General features: G+C 44.6%; 1 protein-coding gene and 1 long non-coding RNA gene across 3 annotated transcripts in view; one reads left to right on the forward strand and one right to left on the reverse strand.

Annotated features, from left to right (window-relative positions):
- Positions 1–15,336, reverse strand: part of slc9a7 (solute carrier family 9 member 7) — a 55,199-nt gene that overhangs the window by 6,998 nt on the left and 32,865 nt on the right. The window contains exons 13-15 of one of the 2 annotated variants that reach the window (XM_035410736.1): positions 10,752–10,811; positions 4,715–4,778; positions 2,745–2,827 (exon numbers count right to left, since the gene is read on the reverse strand). In XM_035410736.1, coding sequence (XP_035266627.1) covers positions 2,745–2,827; positions 4,715–4,778; positions 10,752–10,811 — 207 coding nt within the window. The remainder of the gene's footprint in view (positions 1–2,744; positions 2,828–4,714; positions 4,779–10,751; positions 10,812–15,336) is intronic. The other variant, XM_035410737.1, reaches the window with a different exon arrangement.
- On the forward strand, positions 1,556–4,868 carry LOC118223769. Its single transcript, XR_004764493.1, has 3 exons — positions 1,556–1,952; positions 2,070–2,157; positions 4,672–4,868. It is a non-coding gene; the product is annotated as an uncharacterized LOC118223769 (long non-coding RNA).

A 15,336-nucleotide genomic window follows, 5' to 3' on the forward strand; every position in this document is an offset into this window, starting at 1 on the left:
ACATGGCCTGAACAAAGACAGCTCTATTCCTCCACCCCCCACACCCCGCCCCCACCCCCCCCACCCCATTTTCGTGTGGAGCTTTTACATTACATTACATTACATTCATTTGGCAGACGCTTTTATCCAAAGCGACGTACAAAAAAGTGCATTTCATGGTCGTAGACAACTGCTAAACACGGGTTCAGTAAGGTACAATACTTATTTTGTACAGCTATTTTTGGAGCTGGGAAGGATCTCTCTTATCTCTGGGGTCTGTCGGGTAACTGGCCATTGACGAGAAAGAATCATGAGCTGTAAGCTTTCAGGCCGACCCTCCTCTGAAAGGGCTGACACCCATACCAGCCTCCCCACCCTGCTTCCCCTCACTGGCTCACCAATGTGGTGAGAGATAACACGGCAGAGGGGCCCAGCTTACCGCACCGAGACCGGTGTGGTTACTGTGCTCTAAAATGCACCCAGCCAAGTGAGTGAGAGAGCGTAACGGGCAGAGAGCAAGGGGAGAGAGAGAGAGAGAGAAAGAGAGTGAGAGAGAACCACTCATTAGCTATGGAAAATGTTGTGAAACCTCTCCCGAGGCCCTAGCGACCGGGCCTAAGTTCACCATCTTCTTCCTGATTGGTTACAGACCAGGAAATGCTACTGAAACACAGCAGGACAATGCAGAAGTAATAATAAGATTACTTTGTGAGGGAAGCTGACAGTTACAGATAAATCACTGAGAAAGCCTTCCATTTGCCATTAGAGCCTCAACTCTGATCAATGCTTCTTCTACCTTATGAGTTAGCTATCCGGTCAGGAAGATTCTGCAAAACCGGAACGACAGGACTACGAGCATGACCACCAGATTCTGCCTCTCAGAGAAACACTCTCCTATAGAGAGGTCCTCATGGTAATGCAGATAGATGATTAGAGTGGAACTAAGCTTAATGGCTTTTCACCCCCCCCCTCCACCCTCCCCCCTCCCCCCAGTCATCTTCTCTGTCATGGCTGCACTGTTAAATAGTTCAAGCATGGCCACACTATCATATGACAATTCTAGTCTGCCTGAGGGGATAATAAACCTTTTCTGAGTGTACCCAATTTAACTCAAATAGGGAGGGCAGAGCTAAAGACAGCCATTGTAATATAAGCCATCGATGTGTCTGCATTAATACTGAAATCTGGAGATCACTGGAGACGCACAAAACTTCACTGCCAAAATGGCTATTTGTCTCAATTCATTGTGTGATGTTTGCTAAACATCTGCTACTCTCAGGTCAGGGAATGAAAGAAAGCAACCTCTCAGTTCATCGGTTTCAGGAGAAGCATCTTTACATATACATTTAAACGACCTAGTCTACGAGGAGGTCGTTCTGCCATGCTGACTGAATTCCATTTCACAGTTCACATCTTACACTATTTGCATCATCAAAGCTTAACTCCAATAGTTAGGGGTGGCTAATTAGAAAAGCTGTTCACAGATGCGCACAAAGGGGCTTGCAGTCGAAAACACAGGAACTAAAACATCACCACCCCTTGGCTTTTAAAATTCTTTTGAAAAAGTAGTCCCCATTTCAAGACGTTCTGTGTGAATAAAGGGAGATGAGGCCTTTAAGCGATGGCACTGAATATCAAATAGGATCAAAGGGAGTGTGACAAGCATTCATTGGAATTCAGTGAGAAGCAGAAGCACTGTGAGCTGAGTGGCACCGCGTTCTGGTCAGCAGAGAGGGAAAGCCGAAGCACAGCCAGCGTTCTGCAGGCAAAGACGTCTTCCACCTTCGCCACGGACACACTACAGAATTTTTACAAGAAACCCAAACCGCAGGACTACCAGTGTCACCGCCGGTCACTACCGTGCTACTCTCAAGATGTGACTGGACCTGATTTGTTACCATAGTGCAGGTCGCCATAGTAACACACTGAAGGCTGGGCCCCAGAGGCTTGAAACCTCATTAACTGGAAAACAGGTAAAAGGAGATGGGGGGTGGGGGGAGACGGGACCTACAACTGTGAGAGCATCAATGGCAGGCACCATGCTTGTGTGAAGCGCATCACCTTATTTTTCCTCTCCATGTGGTTGTCAGGGGGAACGTTGTTCACACGGGGGTGTGACAAGGCAACAGATGCCAGAGGACGGCCCCCTTCGTCGTGCTCATAATTAAAGCACAAAAGGTAAGTGGGTAGATTTAGAGGCAGCCCGTCACATTTCTTTAGCTCAGTAACTGAGGGCCCTGTGGCTACCGAAAGATCATAAAACAAAGTGAACACACAACATTATATATTGCTATATTTTCCCATATATTGTGAAGTGCTGCAACATATTCATATTTTATTTAATTTTGTTTTCAATGTATTCAAGAATTTATGTGACTTCCAACCTAAGCTCTGTCACAGCGTCCTGCTTTGTATGTTTTGATCTCTCTCTGTAAACAGATAGTTGCTGGTTCCACTTCATGCCTCCAGTCAGGCCTAGATACAGGAAGAGAGAAAATCTTTTCATTGCTGTGTTTCAGTTACTCATTAGTCCACACAAGATTTACATAGCAACAAGCTTATCTTGTCAATCAACAGTGAAAGTCAAAGTGAAAGCCCAAAAATTCTCTTTGTAGTCAAACCACGTGTAAACGCCAAGTCATATTCACAGTTAAACGCAAACTGAAGACAAATGGAACTCAAGGTATGTGGTAGCACAGGGAAAACAACAGGACCAAACACAACCAGTCATGAAGCGTCAGAGGAAGCTCGTGTCAGAAGGATACTTATGATCGAAAGTGTACCACAGCCTGAACATCCAGGCGCTCTCCTGCTTGGTCTTACTGTGCCCCTCTGGATGAATCCCATCCTGTAGACAGAAGAGAACACAACACAAAAGCCTACTGTGGATCTGCATCACATGCTGCCAAGAACCCATTTGGACAACAAATTCTTCCATTTTGTTATGCATTTTGAGAACAAATAAGGACAGAGTGTAGCACAGTGGGTAAGGAACTGGGCTTGTAACCAAAGGTCGCAGATTCGATTCCTGGATAGGACACTGCCGTTGTACCCTTGAGCAAGGTACTTAACCGAAATTGCTTCAGTATATATCCAGCTGTATAAATGGATACAATGTAAAATGCTATGTAAAAAAATGCTATGTAAGTCGCTCTGGATAAGAGCGTCTGCTAAATGCCTGTAATGTAATGTAATGTAAAAATTCACCAACATGGTTATAAGAAAATATAAAAATGAAGAAGGCCAGGTGGTCAGGACATGTTTGTACACACATATTTGGGCAGCACATGGTGCATAGGGGCAACAAATTCACAAATTCACCAAAGGAGACGATGTCCAACATGAGTGACGACAAGGAGGTCCGAACGCCTTTGGGCAAAAAAAGAAAAGGAAAATGAAGGGAATGGCGCACGCAGCTGGTCAGCTGAGTTGAGGGTGGGGGCTGGTCGGGGGGGTGTTTTCTTGCAGCTTGTATGTTTGGAGTGATAAGCATCAACACCCAGCTGCCAAGGGGCAACACAGCAGTGCGAGAGTCCAGAGCCCTGCCCCCTGCCAACCCCCCCCGTCGCCCCCAGCTGTGCCCCGGCTGTGCACGCACCGCCTCAGACGGCCCGAACAACGGAGCTCCGAAAGGGGCGGAGCCCACACCGCACCACCCAAAACGCTTAGACCAGGGATGCGCGTGATCCCGAAAACCACAGAAGACCAGATGTGCAGGGAGTTAAACAAGAGAACGACAGTTCCTCCCGGAGTTCGCATCTTCCCTTTCATTAAACATCCATCGTGTCCACATGCGCTCTCTTCAGCCGACCGTCTCCCCGAGACTGATATTTAGCCGAAGGCGGGCTGTGCGCGGAGACCATTCCAGAGCGCTTAGATTTAGAGCAGATTAGGCACCGCGCTGAGAGGTGAACGAACAGCAGACGGCCTGGGCCGGGGCCACATTGTTTTTATACTGCAGGAAGTTAAAATAAGCATCCCTCTACATCCTCTCTACAGGGGACTGCACCATGTTCAGACAGAAAACGCTTCTTTTTTTGTTGTGGTCGTTGTACCTCTCCATTTAAGGCCCTAAGGTGTGAGTCTGCTCACCTCCCTCTACTTCCTGTACGCGCGAGTTATGAAAGCGGCGTGCATTTGTGGTCGTCGCCAAAGTCCTGTTCTCGTCTTCGCTCAACCGACTTGAACGAAACTTTGAAAACAGGCTTGAAAAAAACTTTGAAAACAGGCATGAACAAAACTTTGAAAACAGGCTCGAACAAAACTTTTAACAGACAGCAACACCTTTCTGAGATGCGTACTACTGGGTCAGAACAAAACTGAGAACTGAGTCTTGATGGGGGAAGTCATTTCAGGAAAAGATCACTTTCAGCTCACCATAGCGGCATTGCTCAAAAATAAATGCTACATTTCTTTGAAGGGGAAAGACCAATACACATTCAAAAATGAACCCCCTGAGGCAAAGTGTAAATTTTCATGTACAAGGTAGACACCAGCCACTGGCTAGTCAGATGTAGAAAGACCTGTCTTGGATTTTCATTACTTAAACAGTTTAATCACCCGAGGGAGATCAAGAGAAATAAGATCCCTCTGTGCTTTTGTTTCAGCTAAAGCTCTGCTAAGAACAGGCCGAGACAAGGCAGGGCTGTTGGAGTGAAAGCATGCGTGACAGGCTCTTATGTTGTGTGCAAGGAGAGCGCTGGATGGAGGGACGAAGGAGGAGTGCAGGACTTACTCCTTGGAGCACCTGGAAGCTGTCCCCACACGGCTGGAGGTCCTGGTCAGGGTCCACGCCCACCCTGTGAGGAGGGAGAGGAGTATGGTCAGCGCAGTGAGTCAGCTGTGTGTGTGCGAGAGAAAGAGCAAGAGAGGGAGTGAATGTGTATGTGTGTGTGCATGCACGTGTGTGTGACAGAAAGAGTGCGAGTGTGTGCGTGTGGGAGTATGTGTGTGTGTACGTGTGTTTGTGAGTGTGTGTGAGAGAAAGAGCGAGAGAGGGAGTGTGTATGTGTGCGTGTGTGTGACAGTGTGAGTGTGTGTGTGTGTATGTGTGTGAGAGAGACAGAGAGAGAGAGAGGGAGCGAGTGTGTATGTGTGCGTGTGTGACAGAAAGTGTGTGAGTTTGAGAGGGAGGGAGAGAGAGAGAGAGAGAGAGAGAGAGAGAAAGGGAGTGTTTGTGTGTGAGCAAGCAAGAGAGCGAGAGCGTTTGTTTTTGTGTACCATAGCGAGAGCGCACGCAGATCGAAAGAGATAGAGGATTTCACAGTTCTGCAAAGCTTTACATCGCCCACATCACCCACCCCATCTAGACGCTTAACAGTCATTCAGTCAGTGATTCTAGATAAGTCAAAATTGAGCATATATATGAATCTATGGATCATCTATAATTACAGGTTCAATCATGACCAACATATGGGTTTTATAACACAGCATTATACCCTGTAGCAAAATCCTCTCCTCCTGTGCACAATAGATTTAGCCAACCTGTCACACAAAAGGTCAGCAATGACTTGATGGCAAAAAGAAGAAACTTCTATGAGTGTATTTTTGTGTGCATGCTAAAAATGACACAGAATGGACAAATATTCATATTCCGGGGAAAGGTCTGCCCACAACTGATCTCTGATCCCTTTGGAATCACATTAACCATAAAACTTAATGACGTGGGACTGTACTTCTTTAAAGCAGAGAACAGTAACTGCTAGATTACTCCAGCCAAGACCAGGGGAGTTATTTGGCGTTGTGAAACTTTACTGAACAGTACAGGAAATCAGGATACATTAGAAAGGTAAATATCAAGCCTGAAACAAGGTCATGAGATGGGAAAGCCATCGTACAAGATGCCAACTGATTTACAAAATGCACTTAGCCACATACGTGTGCGTGTATTCATACAGATTTTGAGTCATGCTGTGGATCACTTCCCTGCTGAGGAATCCATTTGCATTTTTTAACGTTTCCCCCACCTTTCTCCCCCATGTGGAATGCCCTATCATGCTCACACGGCAATGCTTGCCGCAGCCTTCCTCGTCGTTTCATGGAAAGTGCAGAGAAGCATGTACTCCCTGCCAGAGCGTATTATGTCAGCACAGCACAGCTGCTTCTCATCACACCGCAGTTCGCACGTTGAGCTCGCACTTCATACGCAGCTCACCCAATGAGAGGGAAACCAATTGGCTGGGGGAGGAGCTGTCGTCCCGAGTGACCGAACCCTTCCCATCCCTGCGCGATGCTACAGCTAAATACACGTGCACTGCCCCGTGGTGCTTCTGTGGTACTGCCAATGGAACCGTGCCTTAACAGGACACACCACCCAGCAACCTCATTTTGACCACTTTTGAGCCTCCAGGGGTACACTTACTGCAGTTGATTCCATTCACCTAAAAAAAAATCCCTAGAACCAATAGATAAAAAAACAACCCCAAAACAGCAAAGATCCACCACCATGGGTATGACATGCTTTTCAACACAAGCATCCATCTGACCCCATATCCGCTACTGGTGTGCTTGGCGTTGATCGATCGGTCTCACCTGACTGTAACACCACCTCAAATCAGTTATTCAAAAGTTATTGACCATAATATGACTGGCCATCTCAGTTTCCAGACTTGAAAACAATGAAAAATTAGATTTGAATTGAAGAGGGCAGCCCACAAGCACAGACCAAATGATCTGAAGGATCATGAAAAATTCTGTATGGAGGAATTATCAACGAGCTCTCCGCTATATTCACGAATCTCATAAAATACTATAGAAGATTATTCATTAGTGTTACTCTAGCAAAGGAATGGTGCACAAAGGACTGAATACAGGAGTGTGAATAATTTCCATATTTCCAAAACGCCCATATTTACCGTAAGGGAAAATATTACTTGATAAAATCTTTTTCTCAAGAGCAACATAATAAGTAGAAGAATATTATTTCCCATTTTTGAGCATACGATATATCTCGTGACTTAAAAAAATCATCTTTGCACATTTTTATCAAGGGTGGCACCACACACACACCTACAGAAATAAACACTCACACTTACGGAGATATACACACAGTACTTTGCAGTAGCACTCCTTTTCCTGTCAGGTTTCCTCATTTTGTTGTTATCAGAACTTTCAATAATTAACCCTTCGGAAAGGATTTTTTTTTAAAAACACTGCCTGCTCCAATGTTACTCAAAAACGCTGATATTATGCATACGAGTGTCCATGAAAATGAGATCATTTCCAGTCACAGAAGTACAAAACCACTTTGCAATGGCAACCCTAAATCCATTCAGGTATTGTTGGGTATCATCTTTGGCTTCTCTGCTGGTAATCAAAGCAGTGTACCTTGACCTGTACAGTAAGGTCATCAGACTCAGTCAGTTTCTTCAGTTAAATATTGAATTTCAAGCCACGACACACTTAGTGATAGGACAACCCAAGCGTGAAAACTGAAGCTATTAAAACTAGTCAAGCATAACATGGTATAGAAGCAAAAAGCAGGCCAGTGCTACAAGAACATTTTCATTCAAGAACAGTCACTGAGTAGAATATGCTTTACTCAGCCCTGTCACTCACAGACAAGCCCACCTTCTGCACTAAGGAGCACATGAGCAGGAATAAGACAGCGGTGATCCTGAAAGTATAGCCAGAAAGTATCCACCAATTATTGTCTTCATTGTTCAATTGGGTTGTTGCCAACATACTCTGTGATTGGTTGAGCTCATCCCAACAGTCGCCCGATCTAGGAATCAAAGTTCCTTTTTTTCCTGTGAGTAAGGAGTCATGACATCTCTCTTCTCTATTTTAATTTGCCTGAGAGCAAGTAAGTCTAAGGTCTCCGCAGCCAACAGTGACCTTGGCAAGAAATGCCAAAGGACAAATTAACCCCATTTTGTTCAATGCAATTGTGGATACTTGAGGTTACTTTTGTCATGATGCATGCCAAATACAACTTCGTTAATTTCCATAAGCTTTAAATTTAATCTTTTTTTTTTTTTACAATTTGTGCATGCTTGGCAAAACCATCCCTTCAATTTAGACGACCATCTTCCAGGCTCCAGATATTTGGAAGAAGGGTCTGTGGTCAGGCGAGGCACAAGTGTTACACGTTCGGGCTAATTTGAACGTGTTGCTTGCGCTGGAAGCCTGACAGAAAACGTCAATCATTTAGCATTATTCCAACCGTCTGCCACGGTGGTGAAAGCGTCTTGTACTGGGGACATCTCTCATTCTCGTCAGCAGAACCAGAAAGTGTGTCAGGACTGAGGGGAAAACGGCTGACGCAAGCACAAGTGAATCCTACAGGGAAGCCTGCTTTAGCTCAGAACATAAAACTGGGTCACAGGTCCACATTGATTTCAGGAGGAAAATGACTGAAAAGGCTTCGCAACATTTTAATCCAACTTTACTTTTTTCGCAATTTGTTAGCCCTATTTATATATCAGTCCGGTATAGCTTACTTGATTTACTTATCTTATATTTATCCTGGAGAAAAGCTCCATTGATACTGGTATCCTTTCTTAAGGGGGACCTGGACATTCATGCAACATTCCTTAAGGAGAACACCCTGGCGTTCTCTAAATCAGGTCTATTCAAATGTGGCACCGTTCAAATGTGAAACATTTGACTACAGGGAGATGTGTTGTGCAGGCTGTAGGGCAGCCATATACTAGACCACCCTCCTTGTCGAATCCCCTAAATTGAACTTCCTGAGCAGCAATACTGGGGTGTATGATTGGCCATTTTGCACAGCTGAGCCATTACCTTAAAATGATACAATACCGACAGAAACCACAGGCCAGGAAACTAGCTCACACCTGGAACACCAAGGCCAGTGTAGAACAGTAGATTCACGGTGTGAGTCGAAGATTGTTGGCCCATTATTGATCCCCAAGGAATGTGTCACAACTTGACCCAAATAAAATACCCCAATTATGGCTGCTGGGTGGCTCTTTCAGTTAAAGCACCACGGTGTGGTGCAAAGATGAAAGCAACTAAAGCGGGATGGTTTAGTCGCTTAGGGCAGGGGTTCCCAAACCTCTTCTTTGGGACTCCCAGAGTCAGATCCAGGTATTTCAGGTGTTCCACCTCAATTACACCTGACACTACAAATCAAGCCCTTGATTAGTAGCATTAGGTGTGCTTGAGGTGGAAAGCATCAAATACCTGGATCCGGCTTGGGGAACCTCAAGGTTAGGGGTCCACGTTTAATTGCTCTCTGGCGACCCCCGCTGGTCGTTCGCCACCCATGGACCCATATTTACATAATAAGTAAGGGAGAATACTTACTTATTTTTTCCTACCCACAATTCTCCAAAAGAAAAAGAATATGAACATCCATTTTAACAAAAAGCGATGACTCACCATGAATGCTTCTATAATATTATCAGCCTACGTTTTCTCAAGAGACAAAAATAAACAAATAAATAAATCTGTACAAAAAGCCTTTTTGAGTGAAAGGAATTTTGCCCAAGCAAATTACCCATGGCACACAGTGTTCCAGGAACTGGCTGCAATTCATTTTATAAAAGCCTCTTAATAAGCCACATAAAAATCCTTCAGTCTCAAAATGAGGTCTGGAGAATTTAAAGAAGCGTTTTCGTTCATACTGTTCAGTCGAGGGTCTGGTTTCACTCGAAGACCGTCAAAGCAAACGGCAAGGGGCGTGTAAGATTTTACGACCTTCCCTGTTCCTCCAGCGAGGGCCCCCTGTGAGCCAGCCCCACGGAGAAGCCAGAGGAGAAGGCAAGGGGGCCGTCGAGAAGGGAAGACCGAGGCCGAAGAGCAAGCCAAACAAAGACAGGGGTGCGGCAAGCTGTGAGAAAGAAAGTTCTGGAAAGAAGGAGAAAGAAGCATTTACGATTACACAATTTGGAAAAAAAAAAACTTATTTCCAAGACTGCTCCCCAAGCTGGTGCCGGTGTTTAAGGAGAAAGGGAAGAGGAAGTGCCATCCTGATAAGGTTTGTTCCCACTGTGCTCCCTTTGGATGCTGAAACAAGCGCAGCACGAATTGTAGCCTGCCCTGGTGTAATGTGGCACCGTGTGGTCCACCTGCATAAAGAGAGCGCAGGCTGGCTATTTCCGCCGCTTGCACACAAGCATGAAATCGACACGCTCCTGTCAATGGGAAATTTCACTAGCAAAGTCATCCATCGCCTCTCCCTGTCAGCCGTTCAAAAATACTTTACAAAGACACCAACCGTAGCGCCTCAGTTGCTCAACTTGTCACTGTGACAAATGGCTGAACAACCCCTGACTGTTGATCATGGGGTGCCATAAAAGTGTGTCTGTCTTCCTTTCATTTGAGATTCTCATAAACACCATAATATTTAAACAACAGACAGACGCAGCTATGAATCACAAAAGAACCGACCGAATTAGAAAGGCTTCATTTCCCTGTCGGCTCTGCCAAATCCTACTCTTTCGAGAGCACTGCGATGTAAAATAGCACAATGCGTCAATTCTGATTACGTCACCAGCAAAACAATTTGGTTCATGAAAAGCAAGCTCCTGGCGGCGTTCTGCGCACTCCTCCTTAATTACCACCCGGTGAGGCCTCGTCCTCCTCCTCACGCCAACGGCAGGAGAAACGGAACTTTCTCTTCAGGACTACGAGTGAAAATGATCTTATCAGGGAAGCACTTCCTCAGAAATGCCCGCCCCCCCCCCCCCACAGTGCACAGACCACTGGCAGAGGAAAGACACCGATGACCTCTGACCCCCACATCCTTCCTCCCCTTGCGTGACTTCACAGTGGGAAACAGAAGCAAGGGCGTCCTGAGATGTCACCTGACATACTGCCACATTCTACTCAGATGTTCCTCCTCTGACTCGATGTCCTCCCCAACTCTGGTACAACAGAAAAGGTTAAGGTTATGGTGAATCAGTTCAGCACCAGAACAGGTCATTTATTTATCAAAACCAGTTACGTGGATTAAAGCGAAGAAAACTGAGGTCCAGGTGGTGAGAGATGTGCATTTTTAGAGACATGTTTGTATTTTTACTACAATGATACAATTTGTTGAACAAAAGACCAGCTCTCATTGCATTTGGTTGGGGCAAGGCATTAATCATGAAAACATAACCCAACGTGAAAACACAAGCAAAACAAGAAAGGCTTTGTAATTGCATGCCAGAATCAATCCTCAATAATATTCCTTATGCTTATAATGTCATCTGTTGTCGTCACTGGTTTAGTGGGAAGTTTATTTTCATTATTTCAGTAGACTGTTCGCGGTCTCCAATATCCAAAAAACATAAATTTACAATAAATTAGAGGTAGACTTTATCATGTAACCCAACAGATAATAACTGACAAACACACTGCTTGTTCCCTGGATGAGGGGAGAAAAGGACGGGTACGTGAAAATAAACATAATTTATAACATTTTGATTTGATTTCTAAGAGAGCACAGCAATGAAGATGGGCCTTAATGGAAGAATGCAGAGCCAGCTCAACAGCAATAATGGCAGAATGCCAAAAGCCGGAGCCTTGCACACTGCTCAGGCTGCAGATCTCTGAAGGGGTCCCACCTTGTAAGGTCCAGCGGTTCGGCGTTAGCGCACTCGAACTTCAGCGCTTGGGCGGTCACTACAGGCCTAGCCGAGCGCTACGGCGCGCGGGCGACAAGCGTTCTGTTCCGACCCGCAGCCCGTTAGCACAGAACAGCGCGCTGGCAGCGGGGTGGGGGGTCACCGTTTCAACACCGCTGGGGTACTTAAAGACAACCCCGCACGCAAAGAAACAACGCCAGGATACGAAATCCTCTCCCGTGCCTCGGTTCGTTTTTCGGGCTACGTCGCTTCAGGAGGTCAGACTCTGCGCTCGGCCCCAGGCTAAGCAGCGGCTGCTGAAGGGGGAATTCCAGAGAGACTCTGGCGTAACGTTGCAGGGAAATAAACTGTAACACACAGCACACGCCACGAGCACGGGCAAGGCTCTTCCAGGGGAGCAGGTGCAGGAGGCACAGCCCATTCACTTTTAGGGGGGGCTTTGGGTTTATGTCTTTGCTTGTCAACAGGTACATGACTCTTCGAATCCAAACACTCCCAAAATTACCATCAGAAACCCAAGCAGCTCAATCTGGAAAAGTATTAGAGCCCGTTTCATTGCTGAACAATGCACTTTACCAGGTAACAATGAACGTTTCATTGCGACCAGGTCAAGTGCATGTTAAGCCATCATGATTCTGTCACTGATTTCACAGGTGTGACTGTACTGTAGATAAGTAAGGGACTCAGGCATACAGAAGACAATACACACTCATATAGGCTTTGCAAAGGGCAAAGGCGGTCTCAAATGGCACTTTTTGCACAAGGTTATAATACACCAAGTGCCTGTGTCCTTGCCCAACCACCACTGCAACAGCTTAGTATTCAAATTCTAATTACAATGCTCCGTCTCAGAACTGCAGGGTTCCATCTGCAGTCTTAAGATATCCGGCTTTAGAATGTTCAATTCCCCATGCCGAAGCAATTGCATGGATTGCATGGATGTAAGGTTTAACATGCTTAAAAAGGTCACCAATTTTACAGCAAAAGGATATTACAATACTATGAGTATTCGATATAGAGTATTTTTACATTTAAAAATTATTTTGGGGGAAAATGAAAAAAAAAAAAAAAAAAAGCAGTAACAGTAAGTGGTCTTAAAATTTAAGACAGTGAATAAAACGGATTTGCCAGCAGTGCTAATTTCAAACACATGTTGTTCAGTTGTTCAGCACACATACAAAATGTCCCAATGCTCAGATGCAGTGTGATTGTGAAGTGGCACATGCAGAGCAACACTGGCGAGGCAGCATCCAAGCTGTGCGCTAATCACAGGGATTTCATGCAGGAGGATTAGCATTAGCCCCTGTGAGTGATCCCTCTTTCAGTGAGTACTGCACCAACCCCCCTCTCTCTCAGGGTACAGTCTCCAGCAGATGTTCCGTGGAAAAGACATTTAGCAGACACAGGGGATTCATGTTTATTCACTGAACCCTCTAGTCTAAACAGAGCATGTGCAACTGCTACAAGGAGAAGCCTGAACCCAGCGACTCACTGGCAATCTGAGAAAACAGAACCGGTTTTAATGCATGCACATTTGTATGTATGTATGCATGCGTATGTATGCATGAATCCATGCATGTACTGTAAGGACATGTAGAGACATGTAGGCTATGCAAGAACCTACCCTTATGGACACAGAATGTACTGAATGTGTACTGAAACTACATATAATCAAAGCAAACAACACAAGGTCAAAACAATGAAATGATCACCACTCTCAGATATTAAACATATCTGTTGTGAAATATATTTATTTTTGTTTTAAAAAAAATCCAAACCCTTACAATATATTGCAGCACATTCTTTGTCCATAAGGCGCATTGTTTCTCCTGAATATTTTTTCCATTGAGTTCAACAGAAGAATTAATCAGGAGAAACAATGCTTGTAGTATCTACTGCATATCTGGCGGCAGCACGGTGGTTTGAGGCTCATTTGATACCTTGGACCCTTGATGACTTAAAGCCATTTAGCCAACAAATGTGTTCCATACTGTATCAGCATAATTTACAGCTGAATCTAGTCCCACCCCCCAGTTCCCATAAAGATCCATTCCAATGCAAAGAGTTTTTGTATCGCTTGTAGGACAACCTGACAATAAGATATCCAGACTCTGATGATGTTGATAGGTCACAGACATCAGGAAGTCATGGCATGCAAAGGATATGCAACCAAATACGAAACATGACTCTTTTATTTGACATTATGTTAATTTGTCTAAAACACTGAAATGGGGGACTACGTATAAAAAGTGCTGTAATTACGACAAGGTGAAACCAAAATGTATAAGAAAACCCTTTAATAAAAGCTGTGAGTCTGCACTTTGACCACATGTGAATTGTCTGATTACGAACAGAGGAAATAAAATATTAAATCAGAAAAATGCAGGTGGTTTTAATGTTGTGGCTGATCGGTATATATATATATATATATATATATATATATATATATATATATACATATATATGGAAAATATAAGCAACAAAGAAATCACAAAGGAAATTAAACAAGCTCCCAAGCATTGAACTCCTGCTTGCGTTCCAAACATCTAGAATTCTCAATATGGAAATTCTGTTGTGGATATCAATAGCTGTTTGTCCGGCCATGTATGCCAGGTCTGATGCAGATAACATAGTTTTACATTATAGTATTATAAACGCAAATTGCAACCATGTTTCCACAAGAAGTGAAACAAACTTAAAGGAAAAATGAACATTATATTTGTATGACAAAATATTCAAACTTGTTTCCTACATTATTACACAGAACATGAGTCTAGAGAGCTACTGAGCCTCTGGAATGCTTTACCTGTGAATTTGCCTGCCATAAATCATAGATTTAAATAATAAACAGATTTAAATGTCCCTGATTTGGCTACTTTTTAGGCACAATATTTTTATACATGTTACTATCAGCAGTGCATCAAACGCGTCACCTGGTGCATGTATGTCTGCTGTGTCATCATATCCGCCATCATCTTAGCATCAGGACGATACTGATGCATTTGTTAAGCTATTATTTGGAGACACAAATACAAGCCCGCAGTTTCATCACACACTCCTCATTTTTACTCAGCTCAACAGCAGACCTTTCTGGACACTACAGAAGGCAAAGCACAAGGCTGGAACTAATTCCTGAACTCCCCCTGATGCTAACCTTGGCTTGAAAAGCAATTGAAAAATAAACGTACTCGCACACACTCACACACACACACACACACACACACAGAAAATCACATATTTTAAATGTGGTTAATTGGTTAGCATTATCAGTGCTCATTTCAATAGGGCGTAATAAAAAACTTCAATAACGTTTAATAGAAAATAACCACTAAACGAGGCACAAACGACAACAGGCAATCCATTTTGTGCAACTGAATCCATCGCTTCTCACAGTAACCGCCACTGCGTTTCTGCACACGGTACCCTTGAAGCCCCTCACACCCACACACTACCACCAAAAGGGATTTCTAATTTGCTGGCAAGAACATCTTGGAACGCACAGCGGTCTCTTGACCACTCCCCCCGCAGTCTGTCACGGTTACCTCCCGAGCCAGCGCCATGGCAACAAAAGCACGAGCAGGTAGCTTTTGGGCAGGTGGCCCAGCCTGACCTTTCTGTGAACAGGGTCACTCGGCACGCATGGGCATTAGCTGGGCATTAGCTGGGCATTAAAGCCCAGCTCTGTAGTGGCAGTGGGGAGAAGCAGCTGCCGCAGACTCTAATAATCTTCTTTATTTTGCTAAACAGTGGATCCCACTTAAACGAGCTGCGCCCCCTGCTGGGCAGAGCAAAGGCCGAGCCAGGCAAACCGAGGCGTCCG

The sequence above is a fragment of the Anguilla anguilla genome, chromosome 3, assembly GCF_013347855.1.
Source record: "Anguilla anguilla isolate fAngAng1 chromosome 3, fAngAng1.pri, whole genome shotgun sequence".
NCBI classification, from domain to species: domain Eukaryota; kingdom Metazoa; phylum Chordata; class Actinopteri; order Anguilliformes; family Anguillidae; genus Anguilla; species Anguilla anguilla.